General features: G+C 43.0%; 1 protein-coding gene across 1 annotated transcript in view; it reads left to right on the top strand.

Annotated features, from left to right (window-relative positions):
- Positions 1 to 1,872: 1,872 nt before the first annotated feature.
- The window catches only part of exoc6b (exocyst complex component 6B), a 106,354-nt gene continuing 82,259 nt past the window's right edge, over positions 1,873 to 25,967 (top strand). Inside the window, exons 1-7 of the mRNA XM_005946348.3 lie at positions 1,873 to 2,074; positions 2,171 to 2,218; positions 2,314 to 2,404; positions 3,140 to 3,185; positions 3,928 to 4,132; positions 14,841 to 15,014; positions 22,569 to 22,637. Of these exons, the coding sequence (XP_005946410.2) occupies positions 1,943 to 2,074; positions 2,171 to 2,218; positions 2,314 to 2,404; positions 3,140 to 3,185; positions 3,928 to 4,132; positions 14,841 to 15,014; positions 22,569 to 22,637 (765 nt within the window). The 5' untranslated portion in view covers positions 1,873 to 1,942. The remainder of the gene's footprint in view (positions 2,075 to 2,170; positions 2,219 to 2,313; positions 2,405 to 3,139; positions 3,186 to 3,927; positions 4,133 to 14,840; positions 15,015 to 22,568; positions 22,638 to 25,967) is intronic.

Raw genomic sequence — 25,967 nt, 5'->3', positions numbered from 1 at the left:
TCTGCCTCCTGATGACCTGTTTGCTGATTCGATTCAATTTTGCCTCAGTCAGAAATATTATAATTCTAATCACTTATCAGTACTGATACATGTGAGACTTCATCAGCGGTGTGAGCATCACAGCAGATGCCTTTGTGTCAGAAAAACACGAGATAAACAGCAGATTTTCCTGGCCTGACTTTTTATAGCAGATAACCTTAAAAATATTCTGCAATTTTGCATAATTTTAAAATTTTTTTAATTTCTTCAGTACTGAAAAGCAGAACAGGCTTTCCTGTCAGAGGTCATTTGAGGTATATATTAAAAAAATAGACAGCGGCTGACAGCACTGTAAACAACGGTAGACTGGTGGGTAATAAGCGAATGAATAATGTGGAAAACAGATTTGAGACGGGAAACTGTTCTTGAAGTACAGAGAGAGAGAGAGCTGTGCAGGAAGTGTGATTTTTATCAAAACGGCAAAAGTAAGAGGGAATTCATGATGATGTTATCAAATGTGAAGCGTAGTTTGCTGCTTCTTTTGCTGCTGGTTCAGTGAATTTTTGTTGGAGAGAGACAAAACCTGCAGCTCAGAATGTAGCGCAAAAAAGTGAGCCGACAGCGTGTCCGTAGGGTGAGAAAGCCGAGAAAAAGAAAGCTGAATCTGATGCGTCTTTGTGTGGAATCCGTTTGCCTGCTCTCTCACTTGCTGTTTGGTGGTTGTTGAAGTTGTTTTGTGAGCTTTAACCGGAGATTCTGGAAAAATACATACATATTTAAAAGTCTATTCAGGATTTAATGAAGCGATATCGCTTTATTCAAGCTGCTCACCTCCCTCTATCCACCTGCACTTTCAAACGTACACACGAAGGACTACAGGAATATCTGGAACACGGCCAATCAGAGTTCCCGCCCCTGACTATCTCTGATTGGTTTAGACCACGATAGGGGTGTAATGTTGTTGACCACACAGAGACTCGAACAGCTGCTGGTCACACCGGTGCGACCTAGGATTTTTTTTTTAGTCTCACCATTGGTCGCACTCTAGAGCCCTGGTGTGTGTGTGTGTGTGTGTGTGTGTGTGTGTGTGTGTGTGTGTGTGTGTGTAAAACATCTTCCAGGTCTTATCAGGTTTGTGTTTCTTAGTAAAATCAGCTGCTCTGCTGCCTGCACTGCACTGTGTAGGTGAGCGCCCTCATGGCGAGTCTGATAAACACTAGGATGATGTGTTTAGTTGATCTCCAACATCATGTGACCTGAGCACCTGATTTCTTGGGATCAGTGAAGCCACAAAAAATGTGTGAATGACAATACTGCAAAACATAAAGAATCAGGTAAATGAATTATTTAAATTAATTGAGAATAATACCAAAAATACATTTAGAGATAAATCAATTCAGCTGAAATGTGAATTTCTATTTAATTCTATGTAACTCCATCTGTATTAGTAGACTTTCCCTTACTATTGACTATCCCATTTCATTTTCCGTTATACAATACAGTGGTGTGTTACATGGGTTTAAGGTGGGGGTACAATTACATCAGGGATCAGCTCTCAGCTCCTCCTTGTTTGCAGTGATGATGAAAAGTCTGACAGATGAGGTCAGGCAGGAGTCTCTGTGGAGAGAGGTGGAGCTATGCTTTGGATAGAAGATTCATGACTGTAGTGAAGGAGGACATGCAGAGGGTTAGTGTGACAGGAGGATGGTGGGGATAGGGTGAGATGGAGGCAGACGATCTGCTGTGGTGACTCCTTCAGGGAGCAGGTTACAGCAGGAGGATTATTTAAAAAACAAAGTTTTGTGTCACTGTTGGTCCTAAATAAAAGTACTCTTAGAATTTAAAATGACTTAAATGACTTTAAAAATAAATAAACAGAATATTTTTTACCAGCAGTCTTCTCTTTCTTTTCTTCTTGTTCGTCTTCAGGTCGGTGTACGATGGTCAGGAGCATGGCCTGTTCATGGAGAAGCTGGATGCTCGGATCAGGAACCATGACCGAGAGATCGAGAAGATGTGCAACCATCACTTCCAGGGGTTCGTGGACTCCATCACGGAGCTGCTGAAAGTGCGAGGAGAGGCGCAGAAGTTGAAGGTAAGACGTGCCGGTGAGGTCTGCGCCACAGGTACGATGGCGAGCACTTGACTGTAAAGCATCTGAATTAATGTCTTCCTCCTTTGTGTCTCTCAGAGTCAGGTGACTGAGACTAACGGGCATCTTCAGGAAAATGGCAAAGAGGTAAAAGCTCACAGGTTCACACAGAGAAGTCCTGCAGGCTTCTGCTTACGTCCTCACTGATGTTGCTCTCGTCACCTCTTCCTCCTGCTATTTAGCTCACCACCTCCATGGAGGAGCTCAGACAGTGTCGGGTGCAACAGAGAAACATCGCCACCACGATAGACAAACTGACGCACTGTCTACCAGGTAACACCCAAACACTCAGTGTGAATCCCCCTTTATTGTATCTGCTCTGTTTATTATTGTTTTAGAAGATTAATCATCGTTTTGAGGCAGTAAACATACTTGAAATTTCTGCACATACATTAGGTCGGGTGAAAATGTGTGGGTTTCCTAGGTCTCACCCAAAACGAGGGGAGCAAATGGCTTTGCAGCCCCAGCTACAAATGACAAAAGATGAGCTCCCCGGCTTTGGTTTCACGTGCACATATGAGGTTTGGTTTAACACAGGAGTCGTGCCCTGAGCACAACAGGAAGTTTTGTTCTAGTGTTTTCAAGTTTCTCCCATATGCACGTATACAAACGCACACATACTGGCAGCGTGTGGTGATAATGATGTCACATCTGCTGGCACCGCAGCAGAGTTGTAACCCCAAGTGCACGATTGTGTCAGTTTTTGCTGCCAATTTAATGGAGCTCAGAGATACACAGTTGAAATGTAGAGGCAACTGTTTGAAAGCTCTTTTTGGAAAAATAAAAACCACTCTGCCAAGTCTTTACTTCCAGTTATGACTTCATTGTTATTGGCACTGATGTGGCCTTACTGTCGGAGTTGTGAAACCTATTTTTCAGGAGTGAATGTAAGGATGATGCTACATGTGAATGGATGCAATCAATTTCCTGAGATTTCCTTCCCGGGGTGATTGAGCACGAGTTTCCTTTCTCGGACTAATTACTGTTTTTTTCCTTCTTTCCTTCCAGTTCTTGAGATGTACAGCAGACTTCAGGAGCAGATGAGGGCCAAACGGTAATCATCGAGTCTTTTTCTTTGTTGATGTGAATATATTTTCTAAAGGTGTCGTGCTGTTCTCATTCCAAGTGTGGGGAACACTGCTGTTTGGTCAGAGCTACTACTGTATAGTACATATCTGTATAACTTCACATCCTTCTTGGATCATGTAGATGTTTGCTTGCTGGCAGCCACAAGATGGAGCCAGAGCACTTCCTTGAGCAGCTGAGACAATTTCTCTGCTTTCTTCCCCTTCTCTGTCCTCGGGCTGCCTCTAGATAGGAGTCTTGGCTGGTCATAAATTTGTCATTTTGTTTGTGTATTTTTCCCCCGTCTCCCTGTCCCGCGGCTGCTGGGCTCTCAGAGAGCAGGAGGAGGTCAGCCAAAAGCGAACGCTCCTCGAGAGGGAGAGCCTGTGTTTGAGCGATGCAGTGGAGTGAAGTGGGCTGAAGTGTCTGGGGGATTTCTGTGCTGCCAAATCTCCGTGAGGTGTATCGGAGTGTGTTTATTTCTCTGTGTGTGCGAGCACTCCTAGGTTGTTGGGTGTTTTTTGGTCATGCATCTGTGTGTCTGTCAGTTTTGCAAGTGGAAATTAACATGTTCAAAACGAAACCAGATTAGCTGCGTTCAGGCGTGAAAGCTGAAAAAAACAACGTTTGGCTTGAGACGAGTCAGACTTCATCCTGAACTTTCAAACCAGCTCACTGAGTGACTGAACAAACAAGCTGACTGCACTTTTCCAAATGCTTTGTCTCTGTAGGTACTACCCCGCGCTGCGAACGTTAGAACAGCTGGAACACACATGTCTTCCCAAAGCGGGTCAATACCGGTTCTGCTCCATCATGGCTGAAAACATCCCCAAACTGAGGATACAGATCCGCGACACGGCCATGTCACAGCTGAGAGACTTCCTGGAGAGCATTCGGAAACACTCGGATAAGATAGGCCAGACCGCCATGAAACAGGTACACAAGCACCCAGAAACACTTTGGGCTGAGAAAGTTCAGCTGACATGCTCTCATTCACAGGAGATGACAGATTTACTAAATGTGGCTCTGTGTGTTTATCCTTGCACTGTGTTAGAGTAGCTTTGCGTGATTTACAGTTCAAAGCAATCCTCATTTATCTCGTTCTGGGCCTCGGTGCAGATCCTCAGCGCTGTTTCTCTTTTCCAACTTCATTCTAATTGGCTGCCCCTCCCAAACAAAAGATTTAAACTGCAGGTGGGTGTGGCCTTTTGACTGAGAGGACCCTATTAGGGATACGTCTACTTATACAGAGAGAAGAACAGAAACTGTATTACAGCAGCCAAACAGCCACAAACTAGATGTGTTTTGTTAGTGGGTTCTGAACTGTGCCAGAGACCTTCACTCTGCTGTGATGGCAGCACCCTGTGGGTTGTGATGGATTGACCCTTTCTTGGAGTTCTTATCATTATTAAACTGATGGAACAGTCAGTTTGACATCTTAAAGTTCAAGATTCACACAGATAAATGTTGTAAAGGTGAGTACAGGAGCTGTGTGTGTTCTTGGACTACCCCTGGAATGAGTGAAACAGGGGTAATACATCTGCCTATATTCATCATATTTTAGAGATCTGCTTCCGTTTTCGAGTTACATAATATAAAAGGTGACACTTTCAACAATTGTTTTCAGAGGTTAGGGTTTGTATCAGGTGTGTTTTTGAGGACCATTTTTAAACCTTAACTTAATCTTCTGGCTTTATCTGGTGCTCAGGAGATATTGGAGCTAACAACAGAGCACAGCAATGTGCCACAAGTGCACAAAACTCTGCTTTTCAAGATCTTTTTGGCAAAGTGAGGACATTCAGCCTGTCTTCACCTTGAAATAGGCTTTGAATGTCAAGACCTGTTTGATGGTTAAGGCTCAGTTTTTAGGTTATAAATCATTTACTTAGTCAAAAGAGCAAACGTGGGTAGCAAAAGTTTCACATGGTGCAAACAGCTAGAAATTTGAATAAAATGTGGTTTAGGCCTTTACCCACAGGCTATATTGTGAAGAAATAACACGAGTTTTTCTAGATGTGAACTTGTTACATACACACTGATCACGTCTAAGGAGGCACAGAAAGGATTTCAGAGAGCCGATTGACCCGGAGCAGCATCTAGCTGTGTATCTGAGGTAAAATAGTATTTTCACATCGTCGTACATTCAGCACTGCATGCTATGAATGCAGCTGTTGCCAAATGCACTGATCTGATTGGTCAGATCTTTTTATTCACACGTGAAAATCAGAAAAAATCTAACTTGATGGGGAAAAAACTATATTTATCCTGTGACAGTATGCGGTCGGTGTGAGCGGCTGCATTAAGGGTAGCGAAGTCCAAAAATATGAATGTTCTTAACATTTCACAGATTTTACGCGCCTGGTGTGTAACGTCGTTTGGTGTCTTTGATGAAGACTGTATGTTACTGCCTGTCTAACTGACTTCATCCTACAACTGATTTTTGTTGTTCATCTTTTCTGTCTGATAATTGGAAGCAGCCTCTGTGCGTGCGCGTGTTGCTCTGTGGTTCCACTGCCAGTAAGCAAGTACGTTGGCTTGTCAAGGAACATGCACGCACACATGCACGCACACATGCACGCACACATGCACGCACACATGCACGCACACATGCACGCACACATGCACACACAAAGATGTGTGTGCAGCTTTTCTCCACTTACCTCATTGTTTTGTTTTTTTTCTTCAAGGATAAGGAAGTTATATATGTCTGTGTGTTTTATGTTCTCTTGTGGTATCCGTAGCTCAGAGTGAAGGCCTCCTTGTTTATTTGCGGGCTTCCATTATTTGGGGAATGTTGTTCCATGGAAGTGCAGGATGAAGGGATGGGAATGATGAAGGAGTGGTTCACGGCAGACGTATGAGTGGATGGAGGCTCAGAGTAAAGCACGCTGCACATTTGCTTCTGTTTTACATTCTAATAATTACTTCCCTCATTAGTGCTGGTGCTTTGGGACATTGAGCAGTGGTGCACCGCTCTTCTGCCGGCCCATCCAAAGCAGCAGCCGTTCAATCAACCTGCAACTTAAATACAGATACCCACAGATGTATTTCAATTCAACAGTAAATGTAATATTATATAGTAAATCTAAGTTCTCTACGATCTCAAAGATAAATGCCGTTTTTACCGAAGATCAGTCAATGGCACCCAGCTTTTGGTTTTCTGCTGGTTACTTGGGTCCAGAGTAGACCCAGGACACGCTGGATGGATTACATCCCTTGGCTTGGCTCAGCTGGGCTGGGAATGATTTGCTGAATAGTTAAAGCATCTCTGGGTCTTGTTCACGAGTGAGGGAAGTAAGGTGCAGTGTTTGCTTTATCAGCCAGTTGTGGTGACGCGAGAGCTGAAATTCAAAGCGAAGCTGCAGATTAACCTGTCATCTACGTTTTATGGCCTCGACCTGTAGCTAGTGTCCAAAAGAATCAGACTGTGAATACCAGTGAGCTTTACGAATTGATGCCATAGGTGAGTCTACTGAATGGACGAGTGGTAGCACGGGGGCAGTCATTATGTTAAGAAGGGAAGAAGCCTCTTGGATGAGAAGAACAGCAGATGAAGCTGAAAGCATTTTTTCACAACAATCACTAGAAGAATAAAGTTGTGTTATAAAAGTATTTGACTTTAACTTACTTGAGAAGGTTCATGCACTCAGGCAGGCTATATTTGCTTCTTATTGGGAAGAAAAAAAGATTCAGAGAGTTTGTTAAACATTTCCTACAGGCGAGAAGCTGTCAGATGTTCAAATTGTTTTACAGACACCTTACTGTGCATGTATTAGGTGGTAGATTGAAGCCCCCCGGGGGGGAAAAGTTAACATGCATTGTTTAGTTTTTTTGTCCTCTAGATGTCACTAGAGGATCTCGCTTCATAATCTTGCTGCTTCTGGTTGGCAGTTAGTTTTAAAGGTTACCATCTAGAAAAAAACAACAACAAACACCCAGAGCAGGTCACAGGGGTCAGTGCATGGTCTGAGGATTTCCAAACTATTTGAACTTCACTTGAGGTTTCAGAGTGACCTTTTAGACAGCTGCCATCGCTGTGGAAAGATGTTGCTGTTGATCCAGCACTTCACAAAGAACCTTTTATAGTAGTTTTCCTTCAATTTGTCACATCTTTGTGGGAGAAAGTATTTATTTTCTCTCTGAGGAAGGAGGTGATGGACATTAAATAGAAATTATGATCACGCACAAGCAGTCCCCATTTATAACATCTGCACGCTAACAACCCTTCAGTGACCTTTGGGTGGGGGGTCCTTGGACCACAATTTGAGAGTCACTGGCGTAGAAAATCCACTTGCAGTCACTGAAGAAGCTAACCACTTACTCCCCTAACCACTAATTACAAGGAAGATTATGGAAACCCCAGCAGTCCAGCAGAACTGATACTGATACTGGGATTATGTTGTTGTATCAAATGTTTGGCTCTGAACACACACACCCTCGGTTGTAACTGTGTGTGTGTGTTTGGGACTGAATGTGCACAAGCAAAGTAGACGTTCTTCCCTTCCTTCCCTTCCTTTCCTCCTCTGTCTCTCCTTCACTCTTTCTTCTTGTTCTGCTTCCATTTTTTCTGTCACTCCATCTCTTTCTCCCTCAGACAGTGTGTCTCTCTGCTGCGCTCTGTTCCAAATTAGCTCCAGCTCTCTACCCGGCCGTCGTTACAACTCCCTCAACCAAGGATGTGAAAATAAATAGATCTGGGGGGAAAGAAGAGGTGGAGGAGATTGAGGAGTGCAAATGGCTTACAATGGAGCTATTGTCTGCTGCCACATGCCCATGGAAGTGGAGGAAGAGGAAAGAAGAAGAAGAGGGAGGATCAAAGAAAAAAGTAGAAGATGGTTAAAGAAGAATGAAGTTGCGGGGGGTGGTGGTGGTGGGGGGGTTTAGACGTATAGAAACAAGAAGAGGAAACTGGGGAATTATCGGGAGAGATTATGATGGATGAGGGGCAGGAAAAAAGAAGTTAGCAGGAGGAGATGAAGAGGTAAGGGAGATATCTGAAAAAGAGTAGCAGAAGGATGCTGAGAGCCAAAAAAGATGACAGGAAGGTGACGAGAGAGTGAGGAAGATGGGACAAAAAATTGGTATTTCATTACAAAAAGCACGCCTTCAGGGAAGCTGTTTCACTGAAGCCTGGAGTTCTATAAATATAAGATGGGCCTTTTCAAGTCTTGAACCTGCGTATGCTGTCAAAACACATCAAATAGCAGGACACTTATTCAGTCCAGTCGCTGTTTACACCAGAGATTGATTTAAATCTTGTAGAGTAGCTTTGCATGACGCTGGAAGGGCTTCCCTTGCTGGAAGCCCTTGTAAAGAGAAGGTTTACACGGTGTAGCCCTCTCAATCGCATGTCATACAAAATCAGGAGTGGGGAAAAACGAGTGCGTAGAGCAGTCTGAAATTTTGTCAAATGTGACAAAGGGTATGCGACAATTAAATATTTTTGCTGTACTTTATGCTTTTATCTTCAAAAAACTTCCAAAATCTCTGGGAGTGAGTTTAGGCTTTCAGTCCACCGTTTACCTCAACTGTCGAAGCGATACAAGTCAGCGAAGCTCGCTTTTGTCTGATGACAGCTTAGGGCAGGGGTCCCCAACCCCCGGGCCATGGACCGGTACTGGTCCATGAGTCGTTTGGTACCAGGTTACGAGAGTTGAGGCTCAGGTGTGAAATTTATGGTTTTTGGGGTTTTTAATTGTTCTTTTGTTACTCGTTTTTATCGTTAACTGTGTTTCCCTGGGTCTTTTCCTGTGTGTTATGAATAAATATATATATATTTTTTGGTACCAGTACTGGTTTTATTTTGTTGTATTTATCTGCAACACCTTAAAGGCTGGTCTGTGAAAATGTTGTCGGACAAACCGGTCTGTGGCGCAAAAAAGGTTGGGGTCCCCTAGTTTAGGGTATCCTGAAGTTTTCTGTTGGCAAGTGCTGCTGCCAGCCTCTGTTAGCCTCTGTTAGCCTCTGTTAGCTGCTGATAGCCTCTGTTAGCTGCTGATAGCCTCTGTTAGCTGCTGATAGCTAGCATTAGTGAAACTTATTTTGAAGTAGGTCTTGTTTACTTTGGACACCTGTTGAACAAACTTTCACAAGATGTGATAATGTAATCAAACTGTTTATTTGAGGTAAAGTGAAATATTTTATTTTTTAGGACATGAGGCTAACATTAGTTGACACAACTATAGCTTATAACTAGCTGCTGGTTTTATTTGATTTTTTTTTTTTTTTTTTTTTAGCTAGTTTTTTGTCAGTTGTGCGGCGATGGGGAGACATGAGGGTCACATGTTTACTCTGCTGATAAATAATGGCAGCATCGATAATATATTTGTGGCTGATCTTCAGCCATGTACATAAAACGTGATCAGGTGGAACAGCGATCGACCTGCTCCTACGGGATCAGTTGTTAATGGATTAATTCTAAGTTCATGAGAATGCATTAACTACACAATAATAAGTGTATATTTATAAGTAGAATATTCTTTATTTCTATTTATAAACTCTAAAACAGTAGTGACTGTGAGCTTAATATGAGCATCAGAACTATAACAGCATGTATATGACAGAAAATAAGTAAAGCATAACAGGTCATTTTGAAAGAGAACCAAGGGAGTGGAATTAGCCAGAATCGTCTGCCTCTGTCATTCTCCCATGACTCCCCTGTCATTTGTCATGTCTCTCTTTCTGTCTTGCTGTCCCATCATACCCCACCTCCTCAAAATCTCCATGTCTGTCTCTCGTCCTTTCTTTCCACCTCCTCATCTTTCCATCTCCCTGCCTCCCTTCTTCATTCTCTTGTTCCTCTTGTTTTTCTGTTTCTTGTGTTCGCTTTCAACAGAGGACGAGTCTGGAGCTTCTGCTGTGTATTCAGTAGGCGCACACACACTCGTACACACTAATGGGAAACAGATTGCCGGGACTGTGAAGTGGAAGAAGATTGATTACCTGTATCTAGTTACTGAACACACACATGCGTGTGCGTGCAACGAGGGTGGCTGAGGGCGCACGCTGGGTCGGTGTATTGAACCATCACAAGGGGAACAAAAATAAACTGTTATGGGCTGCTGTGTCACCCAGTCTGGACCCTGTGTGTGTGTGTGGTGTCTGCCGAATAATGCACCACAGTTCACTGCCATCAGACACCATTATTTCTGGCTGGCCGACTGTCTGCCAAAAAGTGATCTATAGTAGGGATGCCCCAGTCAGGTTTTAGCTTCGATCCTTATCAGAGTCATTTGTTACGGAGTATTTTTCTGTACAGAGTACCAATTTGATTCTTGTATGTTATTTCAAGTATTATCAGGATTGTTTTTCCAATACTGAACAAAATGCCAAATGAATACTAAAAAAAAGGATTAGTAAAACGTTATCGTAGCGTCAACTTTTCCTGCTCATCTTTGCTCAATTTTTCCTTTTAACTCTAACCTGTTGATACTCATTCTCTCTAGACTTAATTCGATGGGTACATTTTGTGAAGTTTGAGGTTGGATTTTCAGACTTTCTCCTGTGCGGCAAGCCTGCCAGCTTTTCTTCACCAAAACCAAATAAAAATAAACAAGTTTAATGTGGTTTTAGTGAGGTTTGGAGGTCCTTTTGAATAGATTTGTATTCGTTTTTTCATAATTTCAGTAGCCTTTAAAACAATTTAGTTCAATATTGAAATCATGTCCCCTGTGAGCACAGCTCTCGGTGACGGTTTCAAAGGAGACAGCCTTTACTTTGAAGGCAAATGGTTTCAGTTTCCAGTTTGCCACATGCTTTTCAAGTGTTACCACAGCTCGGCGAGTAGCTTATGAGTGTTTGCAGATAAGATGCCTTGTTCCACGCAAACCAAGCAAGCTGCCACACTTGCCCATGGAAAAACAGTCACAAGGAGGTTTTTGTCATCCGATTGGGGGATGCAGATTCTCCCCTAGCACTGGGGTCACTGAGCAATCTGTTTCCAATCAACCTCCAGCTACCACTCTCCAGGCGGTTGGGGAGTGAATATTTTTAGTGGTTGCCAGATTGTTGCAGACTGGTCTCTAGTAACTGGGGCCTTGTTCACTTGACTCTACACTGTCACATTTTACAAACCTTATTAGCTGCATAACTAGGGGATCGTTCAGGCAATCAAACAATTGGTCGGTTAAAAGCGTCTCCATTAGCTGCTCTTTAAATGCTCCCTTTGAGAGCGCTTCATTCGGAGCTTTTTAAAGATTTCTTGGATCCCACAAACACATTCTTCAAAGGATAACGAGCAATCTTGGAAACAATTTTACATTTATTGTTAACAGCATTACTTTTGCATTTTCAGTGATTTTTTTTTTTGTAGATACGACCATGTTTTCCAAACATGCTCCGTCACTTTGGTTACATTTTTTGTGGGAGAAATCAATGTAGATTTTACACACATGTCCCTCGGCCCACCCCCACAACAAACAACCCGTTGAAACCACTTGTCACCAAACGCATCACAGCATCTTTGCTCTTTCACTTAAAGTGTTTCTCAGTTTGCCCACTTGTGTTGCAAATGCACTCAGAGACATCGACTCACCTCAGCCACATAAGACTCAGACTGCCCTCCTTTCGCTTCCACAGAGTAATTTCCGATCATTTAAAAAGTATTTAAAGTGATTTTACTTTAAACCATTATAGTGTGGCTGATTCCAAATGCTGTGCTGCCTTCCTTTTGTACACGTTTTATTTTTTTCTCACTCCATCATGTATTCCAAACCTGTCTTCCTCCTCACCACCTTTCCCATTTCTCTTTCCTTTTCTTCCCAACTCCTACTGTTCGTTTTCCGTCTGCTCCACTCCCCATGCCTCCCATGTTTCCCTCCTGTAACTGCGTCCCAGTTTCTCATGGCTTTTTTGCGCCGCAGATGACGCACATTCCCACACTTCTGCTTCAAGCGCTGTACCGAATTCTGTCCCCAAAGAAAAAAACACAACAAAAGACGGGGCTAAAAAGGCTTCCCGGTTAAGAGTGAATGGTCGGGTGAGTGTGTATACAGTAATGTTAGCGGGCATGGATGCACCTGCTGAAGAATTCCGGAGCCCAACTCGACCGCCGCGCCGACTTACTTTGACGCAGGTGCTGACGTCGCTGAAAACCTCTTCTCTTTTCTCCGCCATTCACAGGTTGCTGTCTTTTGTGGTCGAGCTATGTTAAGTTGTACATTTCTGAGTATTTGAACAATTACAAAGAAATGACTCGCAGACGCGACAGGACTCTTCACTCTGCGGTTCTCGCCATCTTGAGTTTCTCATCCTGTTGTTCTTTCAGCATTTTGATTTAATTCGATGTAAAGTAATTAGAGAAAACACTCAGAGCTCGGCACATTCCTCAGCGTTAGGCCTAAGCTCCTCCTGCAGCCCAACGACACTTTCCTGATTTAGTTTGTTCTTATTGTCCTCCATGACTCACTTGTCTTCTGTGGGTGTGTGTGTGCGTGTTTGTTTGTGTTTGAACATTAGATCAAAGATGGCATTGTGTTCATACACAAGCATCTCTGATATTGTGCTCTTCTGGGTTTGTGCCTATCTGCCCTGGTGTCCGGAACAGTTTTTCTCATTAACCTCGCATTAACAGCCCAAAACGAAGCATTTTGATGTGTATGACGTCTTTATTGACGTTCCATTCGACACATTTAAGCGCACAAAGCAGCCTACGTGTTGGCACCAGTGATCAAGGAAGGCGTTTGCATAGGTTTTTCAAAAGTAGCCCGATGCGGATTTGGGTGTGGATGGAAAGGCATGCTGACCTCATTTCTGAGGGTTTTCCCACAGAAAAATGTTGGCGACCATGCTGCGCTGCGCCCGAGGCCCGACTGGAGGAGGATTTCGAAGAAAGGCGAATGGTGGTCATGTTAAAGAGTTCAAAATGCACATCAGGTAGAGATAAATGACTAAAGACTTCAGATCAGTTTTATTTGTATGTAGAAGTGCAAGATGATGATCTCCTACCAGCGAGGTCCTGACAAAGACATGGCCACCTCTGGAGTGACCGCGGCTCTGTTTTCACTCTGTTATGGAGACCAGCTTCCATTAATTTCTAACTAAAACTTCCTGTTTTTTAGTATTTTTATTTTTAGAGCTCATCATCGAGCACTGCCGCACAGGGAGATGAATGTATCACTTCCCACAGTAATCCCCGAACAGCGATGTAGACTCAGGACACAATTAGCATCAGAAATTACATTACACATGGCATTGTTTGGTAGGGGAATCTTTCCAGGTAGACCTTTCCATTTCCTGCTCTGCTTTACCCCACCTTCTTTTAAATGACCACGTTTTTGAGAAACTGAAATGACAGGATGAGTTGGACATTAACCAAATGCAGCTGTATATGCTGCACACGTGTGTGTTTGTGTTGCACTGACAAAAGAAGTGATGTGACCCTCACAGGACATTTTATTAGGTATAGTTTTTGAGTTGTGCGTTCAGAGCTGCCTTAATTCTTCGTGGCAGAGGTTCAAGGAGATGCTGGAAAGGTTCCACGGAGATTTTGGTCCATACAGACGTGATAGCGTCATGCTGCACATCCTTAATGTGAATCTCCTGTTCCACCACATTGCAAAGGTTCGCTGTTGAAGTGAGATCTGGTGACTGCAGAGCCATGTTGAATAGAGTGAACTCATTGCGCAAAACAATCTGGCCATTCTCTTCCTGTATCAACAAAGCATTTTTGCCGAGAGATCTGCCGACCACTGGGTATTTTCTATATCAGTTTTGTATCCCTTATTACCTGTAACAAGGAGGTTGGTTTTTTTTGGTGTTTTGTGCATGTATTTAAAGAGAACAAAGAAAATAAAATGAATTCATGCAAAATGAAATACTATTTCATTAGAAGTAAATACCGCTCAGAGAATGAGCCCTTCCTGTTTTATTTTTCGGACAGTTTTTGTCCTCCAAATTTTTTTATTTTTTTTTGGTAAGCTTGAGTTTAAGGAACAGCTGAATCGAAGGCGTTGTCGAGCAAAAGCACAGGTCAGACATGTAATCTGTCCCTGTCTGCACTTTTATGTCTCGAGCACTAATTTTACGTGCTTTGTTTTCATCGACTCCTCATCCTTCCTGTCCTTCCCTTCCTGGCCTGCTCTTTTCCCTCCTGTGTATTCTTAGGCTGCTTTGGTAAATCACTTTTATTGGCCATTTCCAATGGGACGAGGAGTGGCTCAAAAGGTCTAAACCGGTGACCTCACAACACCGTCCACAAGTTCTGACATTTTTCCCGAAATGTTCCTAAAACGAGGGGGGTACTGTGAGCAATAACCCGAGCATTTATTGCTCACATGCTGAGTTGGATTAATACCATTTCCCCGTTAGTGTCTGAAAGCAGTTTGTGTTTTTTGAATTTTTCCTGGGTTTGTTTTCTGCTCCGTCCCCTGTTAAAAGTTGTTGCACGTGAGGAGTCTTATTGCAGACAGAGTGTGAGTGTTATCAGACAACATCTGGTTTTGGTGTCAGAGCGTGAAAATCAAAGAGCTTCCATTGTTTTGCTCTGAAGTTGCGCCAGCACCTAAATGCAAATTCTCGTCTGTCGGACTTAAAAGAGATTCTGGGAAATGTAGGAAGTAACTGAAATGAACCAAACAATGCAGGTTTAAAATAATCCGTTGACCCTCGGTGAAGTTCTCATCTGCTTTTCTGTTTTGTTCTCCAGGCCCAGCTACAGCGCTCACTGGACAGCTCCGTCTCGCCTCAGCCGAGGGTCCTACTCGGCCGGCGCGGCAGAAAGGCGGCGCCGGCGGCGATTCGGGCTGGAATGGGTGTCAACCCGCTGTCAGAACAAGACACGGGAATTCTGGATGTGGAGGATGAAGAGGAGGAAGATGAAGTGAGAAAACTGCAAGCACACACACAAAATCCAGACAACACGCAGCCTCCAATTATCTGGCTTCACCTTATTTGATGAAACAAACATCTCTATACTGATACGTTTGTACATCCAGTGCATCCCATTCATGTCAGATTGGTCCTTGGCAGAATCGTCTCTGATCTCGCCCCCATGTCGCCAGGGCAGCTCAGACTTGTTTCCAAGCGAGCTGACATTCATTTTTATAACCCCTTAAACAGTCAGATAATTGTTGCCAATCCTGACCGTGGGTTTCCCCTAAGATTGGCAGGCTGGACCAATTTCGTTTGAAGTCTGATTATCCTTCAGTGTGGCTCAGTTTTACTTGCTTCCTGCTGCGTTTTCTTTGTTGTTAGTCAGTTTTTAGTCTTTCTGTCCTTTCATCTCTTCCATGTGTCCTCTTCTTGCCCAAGGCTTATGCCGCTTTTTCTACGTGACTCTTTCTCTCTCTTTTTTTTTTTTATTTTTTGTCGTCTTCTTTTTCTTTCCATTCATTTCCTTTTCCTTCCACATTGACTGCGAATATTTCTTCAGTCCCAGTAGTCTGAAGTCATTAGGTCCGGCCCAGGTGACATTTCTGATGTTTCCGGAGAGCGAACATTCATCCCACTGCAGCACGTAGCCCACGTAAACCAGCTTATACTGGGCGCACGCTCAAATACAACTACTGCTCGAAACATTGTACCAAAGTATTCAACATATTCAAAAGACTGTTCCCATGGGCTGGAGCAGATTCTAGTCTTTGAAAGGGAAAGGAGCGCAAATCAAACAGCTGAGGGTAAAAACAATTTATAAAAAAAAACTTGCTGAAAGATCATAAAGTAATGACTGGGCTCTCTGCCAGTGGGCAAACCAACAAATAAATAATAAGAGCCAACATTTACTGTGAAAATGCAGCTGGATGTTTCGTGGTCCGCTTGTTAAGTCTAATGCCTTTAGAGATTTCCGAATCCAAATGCTTCTTTAGATCCTAAAGGCAAACAAACACAGAGGGATCACTGAGAGGTAAAATAGTTCAAATTCTTTGATTTCCAATAAGATGATCAGTGTGGTGCTTCTCTCAGGTTTTGCAATTACGTGTAACTTGTGGGCATATTTACAAGGCTGAGGAGAGCCGCTGCGTGGTTGTTGTGATCTTAAGGTTAATGTCGACACTGAAGTCTTGTTTGGCCTGAGAGTGATTGTTTTCTGGAGTGTTCTGATATTTAGAATCTGTGTTGCGCTGTGTGTACAAAAGTAATTTTCGTAAGCTTAAAGACTTTCTACACCTCAGCACAGTGAAACTTTAATGTCCTCATGGCAGCTTGTTTTGTAGAAGTCCAACATAATAAATACACACAGACAGTGTTGTGCAAAGGTCTTCGGCCATGCCTCATTTCTTCTTATATTGTTTCCAAGGATCCAGAGATGCTTGGAAGTTTTTAAAGTCTTGAGAAATAATTCTGCAGTTCTTTGGCCTCTAACTTTTTTCAGTCGTTTTCAGTCCAGTCTTTGTACCTGACAACTTTCAGAGGAATGTGCTTTTTGTTTGTTGAACCACAAATGACAACTTAGGAAAATTCAATTTTAAATTTCGGCACTTTGTTCCTAGAAGCCTGTTGTAAAAACAAATCAGTTGATTCCATTTTTTTTTAGTTGAATCTACAAAAATACCAAAGATAACAGTCTGACAGGCACACCAAGGTGATTCCCAAAGAGCAATTAGCTAAAAACTTGGCATATGTCAACATGGCATGCAGTGTGTCCTAAAACAATGTAAGGAAACTGGACAAACAAAGGAGCAAAGAAATATTTGTACTCAGAAATGTCTTCAGCAGATGAACAGTATCTGGAAGTCATGTCCTTAAGAAACAGGAAAAAATCCAGCAAAGACCCGACACAGGACCTGAGGGATCCATCTGGCCCTTCGTTGATCCGTCTGCTGGTCCCTGAAACCTCATCAGGAATGGTCTCAGCGGAAGGATGGCTGTCGAGAAGAATTGTTAAGGAAGTGGAACAGGGAAAAAAGACTGAGGTTTGCCAAATTGCATAAGAACTGGACTGAAAATCAAGGACAATATGTCTTATTGATGAATTCAAATTTGAAGTTTTAGGTTCAAATCTCTGTTAGTATATTTGAATGAGATCAAAGTTGCAACAGTGAGAATCTACAGCGATCTGATCTGTAAAACACGGCGGAAGTGCTGTCATGGTTTTGTTCTATCCACTGTTTAAAGAGCAACAGTGGATAGAACAAATGAATATCTGAATCTGTTAGTCCTACATCTAGGAAAACCAAATCTTCTCCTTGATGGAAGCATCTGGAATTCTGGAGCGTAAAAGACGAAGAGGGTCCAAATGATGGAGGGTGATCATGCAAAGGTCTTCGCTTCATACAGTTCCTGAAGCTCATTAAAGGTGGAGCCAGTGCTGTTACAGCATACCCTGATACAGGACTAGTGCCACCAAAGAGCTGTTTTGTGTGTGTGTGCGTGCGTGCGTGCGTGTGTGTGTGTGTGTGTGTGTGTGTGTGTGTGTGTCTGTGTGTGTATGTGTGTGTATGTGTGTGTGTGTGCGTGGTTTTTTCTTTTTTTTTCTTTTGTGTGTGTTTTTTGTGTGTGTGGGTGTTTGTGTCTGTTTAGACAACAGGTGACACCGCTGCACCTTTTGAAAAGGCCAGAGCCTCGGTAACAATTTAGTTGTTACATGATATTTAAAAAGAAGATTAAAAAAAAGCCTGTTTAGAAAAACAAAGTGAAAAGGAGTACATCAGCTGAAGGCTTCTTAAATCTGTTGAGGGAATTAGAATAAAGCTTCTAATAAACTCCTGCTAACTGCTGAAGCGCCTGTAAACAAAAGCTCTGGACAGGCGGCCGAGGAAGGAACACATCAACGCTGTCAGTGAACATCTGTGACTGTGTCGCCAATATTAAACCTGCTCTAAATAAACGCTGACAGCTGGCAGTGACTCCTTTAAGAATTAAGAATAGTCTATACACACACACACACACACACACACACACACACACACACACACACACACACACACACACACACACACACTCATCATGACTTTATCATCTGAATGTAAGCTGTGACCGAGCCCAGCTGGAGCAGACCCGGTCCGACCGGTCAGTCAGTGCGCCCAGATTGCATCTGTAATTGGCCCGACAGTCATTAAGTGTGTGTCCAGCTTCAGACACTCGAAACAGTCTCCTCATAGGCGCGTGTCTCGCCACTTGGCAGCCATCTTGGCAACATCTCCAGGCACTTATTTCAGGTTAACAAGAACAGGCAACCTATTTATGTGAAGAGGAAGCGAAATATAACTGCATTTTTGAATAGAAGCAGCAGTCAGATCTGATTTAAAAAACAAAAACAAACAAAAAACCCAAACCTTTAAAAGTTAGATGACTTTGCCCTAAAATAAGGTCTGAAAAGCTTTTTTATGTTTCTGCCACACGTACACAGTTTCATAACATCGCAGCTCCATAACAGGCTAGATCATGTCTCCAGCTTATCCTCCCACCCGAGCACGGAACAAATGACATGTTAATTCACAGTGAGGGCCCTCCTTATGAAATTAGGCAAATCTGAAAAAGTTCCCATCTGGCTGCCTCAGAATCACCTGATTGTCGTGTATAACAGCTTAAGTGCATTTAAGTGCATTTAGTGAAGCCGTGCAGTATATTACTGTCAGACTGTGAAATTGTTCCGTGCTCCAAATTAGATAGGGTTGGATTGAAATACGACTCTTTTACTTCTATATTTTTTCCTGCAGAAATGACAGCCATAATAAATTTTCAGGGGTAAAGAACTTGTTAAACTTCTGTTTAAAACTGCAGCCACACACACGCAGTTCACGCCAAGTAAAAGTTTATTTTACTTTATTTTGCTTTTCCCCCCCTTCTATCTGTGACTAACTTTGAGCTTTAAAATCATGAGATATATATATGAGACATGATAGTTTAGAGTTTTAGTCCACCAGTCTAATATCTGGGATTCCTTTTTTTTTTTTATTACTATACAAAAAGAACAAAACAAAATTGGGTGGGACTCACTGACTGGAGATTTGTGCTTCAGGGGGAAATCTATGTTGTAGCCACACCATGATCTGACATGCATCGCCCTAGAAATGTAACTGCACATCAGGTCGATGCGGCCCGCCACTATTTTGAGTAGCCTGTTCAGTACCATTGATTACAGCTGTGCTTTTCCATCTATGTTTTTAACACAGTTTTTTGAAATAATCTTTGATAGAACAACAACTACCATCTACCACCTACCATAAGGAACCATAGCATCAATGTAAGGACTCACAGCAAATTCTTGGTGGGCGATTTCTGAAACTACTAAAATGTACAACGACGTGGAAAAACGTCAGCAACAAATATGTTTGCCGCTGGAAAAAAATATGAACACAACAAAGAAGGAAGGAGGAAAAAATGTCTCAGCATTCCATTTTTTTCTGTCGGCTGGGACATGTAAAGGTGTGTGGGGTTTTTCTTAGTCTGTGGGGAACTCCAGGCCGGTGTCCTGAAGGTTTTAAATGTGTCCTTGATCCAACACAGCTGATTTAAATGGCTAAATGACCTCCTCAACATGTCTTGAAGTTCTCCAGAGGCTGGTAATGAACCAATCATGTGATTCAGGTGTGTTGACCCAGGGTGAGATCTAAAACCTGCGTGGCAGGCCCTGGAGTTCCCCACTCCTGGTTTAAACTAAACTCTGGTTCGTTTTCCCCCTTGGTGCAGTTTACTTGTGCCAATTTGAATCTTACTCTGAAACAACCACACTGAGTCTGTGGGGGGAAAAAGAAAGAAAAAAGGTCTGTACAGGCTAGCTGTGAAATTCATGTTCTCCAAACGTCCAGAACACAGCACCATCTGAATGTATTCACTTTTATTAGTCAGGTCCAGGCACATCTGGACAGTAAGCTGACTGAGCATTCCCACGTTGTTTTCAGTGACGCATTTTCGTTCGTTCGTTCACTTTGATTTTTCTGTGTGTGAAAAGAAAAGAAAGCCAGTGAAAGGCTACAAGTTCACAAACCCATCAACTGATTCAGATCGGAGTAAATGAGCTGTGAAGGTGTGAAGATGCCCTTATAGGAATGGTGGGAACACACCTGCTGACTTCCTCATGCTGTCCACATATCGTACAACAAAAGAACTGCCGGCACACAGTTAAGTTTGGAGAAAAATGTTCAAATACTATGAACTTGTGGAAATCGTGTCAGGGCAGCAAAGCGGGCACAAAGCATTTTGACACTGAACTCTTCAAGTCATCCCTCGCGGGATCAGAGTTCCTTTTTGGAGCCTTTTGTTGTTCTTGCTCGGGGAAAATAAAGTACAATGAGGTTAAGGAGAGAATAGAGCTGAACTTGTCACCCCTGTGCTGCCATTCTGTTTTAAGGTCCCTGTCGTCCCCTTGGCTTTATTTATGTCCTGTAAACTTGACTCAACCTTCTTCACAGGAAGACCTTGGCTCGAACAAAGACCTGACCCCGTGGCCGTCAGGGTTACGACCGCGTTGGCGCCGCTGGCTGCAGCGATGCCAACCATCAGCGTCACGTCTCCTCACGCCAACCCTGCCTCTCCATCACTTCTTCTACTTCCCTTCATTTACAACCATCCCTCATGTTTGTTTCTCACCTTTATGTTTTTCATCTGCTTCCTCTGGTTCCGTTCATCCTTTTTCTTTCCACCTCTGCCTTTTGAGTCATTTTCGGTTGTCTTTAAGTTTTACCTGCCTGTGTTTATATTCCCCCCTCTAATTCTCAGCTCTTCCTCTGTCTTTAAGTGGTACAACTCTTTGGTTTTGTTTTTTGTTCTTGTTCTTATTGTTTTGGGACCCTTGTTTGTGTGCGGTTACATCAAAGCTGGCATTGTGCTTTGCCTCTAGTGAGTTTTACAGAAGGCAAACTTTCCAGAGGGCAAAAGGGCAGGGGACAGAGGATGTGGGCAGGGAGGAGGGACTGGAATGATGGTTAGATCGAGGGATAGATGCTAAGAAAAAGAGGTATGAGTAACTCGTAACAGAAGACTCCCTGTAAGCTTCAGTTCACTTCAGATGGCAGTGACATATGAGAAGTTTGAATTGAGTGTTGATCTGTTTCTGCCAGTATTTATACCCATACTTCGTCTCAGTTCTGTTAATTAAACCTAACCTGCATGATGTTAAAAGCATCCTAACCAACACAAATACAATAATTCAGTGATTGTCAGTGAGTAGTAAATGGACCGGTTCTTATTTGGCACTTTTCTGCCTGAAAGTAGAACAAAATGGCTCCTTCACACTCTGATGAATGCATTGGAAGAAACTCTGGGTTCAGTATCTTGCCCAAGGATGCTTTGGCATGCAGACTGTAGCAGCCAAGGATCGAACCACCAACCTGCCTATGACCTGCACCATCTCCTCAGTCACAGCCACTCCATGATAGTTAAAACCTCAGTATCCAGTGCCACTAAACTAGAAACGCCAAACGGGTTGCTTTAAAAATCATCCGACTTTGGTAAATTGAAACTGTCTCAATTCATATTTCATGGCTTTTTCCTAAAATGGGCTTATTCATTATTAATCTTTTGTTATGAAGGCTGATATAAGATGAACCAGAGCTAGCTAGTTGTGATGAATATGTAGGGGACTGTAGTTTAATAAAGATGAATAAAAACTGCAGGGCTTAACGAGTCATGGGTGGCAGCAGGGGGAAGCGCAGCTGAACAAAGTCCAGAGTTTAGAGAACTTCAAGCAAATGGAGCAGTAAGCTCTGAGATCAGTTTTAAACTTATGGCTGTGAATTATTCAGTCTGTTTCACAGGAAGTGCCTGTTTTGTTTTGTTTTGTTTGTTTTAAATATAAATATCCTTGTTTAAGCACAACTGATACCACCTTGAATCTTTCCGTAATGTTCCTCCACATTAAGTTATTTCAATGAGTAACTGTACTGTTTGTTTTACCCTTTGTGCAGGTAAAATGTCTTAGAAAATATAATGAAATTAAATTAATAAAAACCCCTAAAACTTATATTCTAAATTTGTCTAATCTTACAGTGAGGAAAAGCATTAGATACTGTGTCTGTTAAAGCAAAGTTGCAGCCTCCAGGGCTGGAAAGTTGAGACATGCCAAAACCTGCAGTTCCTCTAGTGGCCACTTGAGGCCAGCTCCCGAAAATCATCTCCACTGACTCCTTTGTTAGAGTTAACAGCTTTATAGCAGAAGTAAACGTGTTTGCAGCCTGGTAACCACTTCATGTTTTTGCTCTGCCATTTAAGTTTATTGAGGTTGGAGGCTGTTCATTATTAGGGACGCGGCCTGTTTTATTCTTGCCGTTCACATTTCCCTCGTCTGTTTCACAAACACAATCATTTGTCTCTGTCTTGCCCCTCGTTGCCATCTTTGTCTCTCTCTGGTTAGAATCTCAGGTTTGGTTTTACTTTGCTTGGCTTTAACCAAAACAGGTGTTGCCAAAACTTGTAAAAGAAAACTGAAGACGGGCTGGTTGATTGCAGTTTATGAACTGAACATGTGAACTGTGCAAATTGTTTCCCCCTGCAGGTCCCAGGAGCTCAGGACTTGGTGGATTTCTCTCCAGTTTACCGCTGTCTGCATATCTACACTGTGCTGGTGAGTTCATTTTCTCATTTTCTGTTTTATTTCTTCTGTGCTCTTCTTTTCTTTTTTCTCAAATCAAAGATGCAGAGCTGTTTCTTTCCTCCATCCATGAGCGCTTCAGTTTTCCAGCTTAAGTGAAGCCGCAACTCCTTTCTGATCAGCTCGTAAAGGTGTATCTGCCTGTATTTCCTGTGCATGTGATTGACTGAAGTAACAATGTTGTTTGTTGCATCCTTTGTACTGACTTTGTTCTGCCTACATCAGGGCTGGGTGATTTATGGTATTAGCTTTATGAAAACAAGATGCTTTGCTGCTCTGCTTTGGTTACAAAGTTCACTCCTTTCCTTTGGAGCGCTGGGCTCACATTGTTCCCTAAAAGCTTAAATCTACTAGCTGTTTAGTTCAGCTCGAGCTGAGATGACTAAAAGGAAGCTTTTGGTCCACAGCGTCCACATAAAGGAGGTCAAACCTACACAGGTTCTGCAGATGAAGCTCGAGAAGGATTATTAACAGCTGCCTTTGACTCCAGAGTGTCAGTGCCATGTGACAGTCAGCTTTGACTCTGTCACCAGAGGCAGACCAGCAGTGCTTGGCCTCACGAGATCGGGGCTGAATTTTCTCCTTTTTTTCCTACCCTGTGTCCAGCTCATCATATTGTGCAAAGTATTAAACCTACTGTCATTTCTTTATATTTTACACCACTGTCTGAAGCATAGCTCCAAAACACGATAGAGCCTCCAAATATCATGTTTGGCTCATTTATTTCTCATATTCATGAGATGTGATTGTTGACATCGTTCAGCCCTGCTCAGTGGTTTGCAGCAGCATCCTCTTCATCGCCTACAACAGCCAGCGATAATGAGGAGGCCCGCTTCTTTTGCTTAAATGTCAGAATCTGCTTGTGCCCAGCTCTGAGGGTGACCTGGCACAGAGGGGGTAAACGACTTCGGTACGACGGGGCCTCCAGCTCGAGCCTGGCTTCGCTCCAACCAGACTGCAGAGAGAACTCGCGTGTCTCGTCTCACTTAGAGTGAAAGTGACATGGGTGGAGGTGCTACGAATGGGTTAGCTGTGCATTAGGGTTCTGTGTGAGTGTGCGTTTGTTTGCATTTGTGAGTTTGTAGGACTTTGTAGGGGACGTTATCAGGCCAGCACAGCCAGAGGGTCGGGGTATGACAGGGGGACAGGAAGTGCATGAACTCTGACAGGAAGGAGAAAGTGAACGGGCAAAAGAGTGAGTGAGGGAGGGAGTAGAAAAGCAAGGCTGAGGTTAAAGAAAGGTTAAGCAGGGCACGATGGTGGAGGAGAAACAAAGAGAGGTTACAGAAGGTTTAGACAGGTGAAGACGTGGGTGAAGAAAGTATAAACACACAAACACTTTATTTTCTGGCTTTAAATGTTTGTGTGAAGCTGAACGGTTTCCCTCATTTAACTTAAAACACTGCATGTCCCCTTAAAGAAAAGATTACAGTTCTAAAAACTTGGTTTTTTAAGGGCCCTTTTAAGGAAAAACCTGCAGCAGAAGGAAAGAAGGAAAGGCCATGAAAAAATTTATAAAATATATAATGTAGCACAATAGCGAAGCCAAGTGGACTGCTGCAGGTTTTTTTACTCTACATACATTTTTAAAATGTATATGTATACAGACTGGTTCGTGTATTTTGAGCTGGATAGGTCCATAAATCTGTCATTATTTTTTGTTGCAGGGCTGCATAAACCTAATTAGCAATTTTTTTTTTCGATCGTCACGTTAAATCACATCACCCATCAGTGGCTGCCCGAGCCACCGTGTAGGACAGATTTGTGTGTTTTGGCCCTGGTGTGTATATGACAAGGTTAGGAAAAGTGTATTTGCATGAAGTGCTGTACTACAGATCTACAGTTTCTGTAATGATGTAACCACATGTGGAAAAAATATGAATAACTGTGTATAAAGTAAAAATGAAAGATATCAGTGACCCTGTGAAGAATGAGCTAGGTGTAAGAACCACTCATGTATGGCACCGAGCTGAGCTTTCCAAGTGGTGGTGGTGGTGGTGGGGGGGTGGGGTGGATTAAGAGATTAAGATTAAATAGCTGGGGTCAGCCATGCAAATCAAGGAACAGTCCACAAGAGAGATGAAGAAGAGAGTGCTGGCAGGGTGGAATGGGTAGAGAAGAGTGTAAGGGGTGATTTGCTGCTATTTTTTACAGGATGGTATCATCGTTCCTGCTGTGATGTATGATTTGGAGACTGTGGCACAGATGAGAGGTCAAGATGCCAAGATCTTCACTCCGAGTGAACAGAATGAACAAGACATGAGTACAACTGAAGGACAACTTGATGGATTTGGAGACGGAGTTAGAGAGGCAGAAGGATGACGTATATATTGGAAGATGGAGAAAATACAGCACATGTAGGAAGTATAGGTAAATAAAGTTTCAAAAAATACAACAAAATAAATAATGGTAGAATAGTACAATGAAGTGGATCTGTGGCATAAATAGCTCAATAAATTCCCCAAACCAAAATAAAATATACTGCTTCTAGAGGGAGTGGTCAGCATCTGATTGGTTGAATCAAGTAATAGGTGAGGTGTTATTGATCCGTGGGGAGGGAGGAGAACTACCATATGGTGATCTTTCTCATCTTACTGACCCCTTAAAGCTGAACTGAACCCTTAATGATGTGGAAGAGGCAATCAGAGAGGAAGGTTATGAGAAGAGCGGGGGTCACAGGAAGGGAAGAAGGGAGCATTGAGATGTGGAGGCTAAGCAGGAGGAGTGAAAAGTGGAAGGAAATAAGAATTTTCCACAAATCTCAGTCATTAGAGCCTCAGCAGCACTTGAACCAGCCCTGCTGTATGTTGCTGAGGCCTCAATCAGCTGATTGGCGATAAGCTGTTGCAGAGAGTAGGGAGCAGAGGGAGGTCACGGGGAGGTTAAAAGGGCAAAAACAGGAAGACGAGGGTGAAAATGCAGCGAGACAAGAGAGGGGAGGATGGATGAGAGAGGAGGAATGAAGCACTCGAGATGAAGGAGAAAGGGGGGAGGAAAGGAGCACGCTGATGCTCGGGAAGGTGTTGAAAGGATTGACCCCTGAACCTTTGGGGTCACACACTCTTAGTCATTTATGTTCCCCCTCCCTCTCCTCCTCCTGCTGCTGCCGCCATTGGAGATTTTGTTTGCGTTTCTATTAAAATGCAGAAAGGACACAAGATTAAACGGACACACTCGAACTGTTTTGTGTGTTAAAATAAGCTGTGCTGCGGCGCTTTGAATGACAAGCTGTCGGGTGGAGATGTGGATTTAATATCAGAAAATAAAACCCCACACACACACACACACACACACACACACACA

The sequence above is a fragment of the Haplochromis burtoni genome, unplaced genomic scaffold, assembly GCF_018398535.1.
Source record: "Haplochromis burtoni strain Fernald_Lab_line unplaced genomic scaffold, NCSU_Asbu1 Contig_463, whole genome shotgun sequence".
NCBI lineage: Eukaryota > Metazoa > Chordata > Actinopteri > Cichliformes > Cichlidae > Haplochromis > Haplochromis burtoni.
Note: the sequence above shows the minus strand (reverse complement) of the source record. Positions and strands in the feature narration are given on the sequence as shown.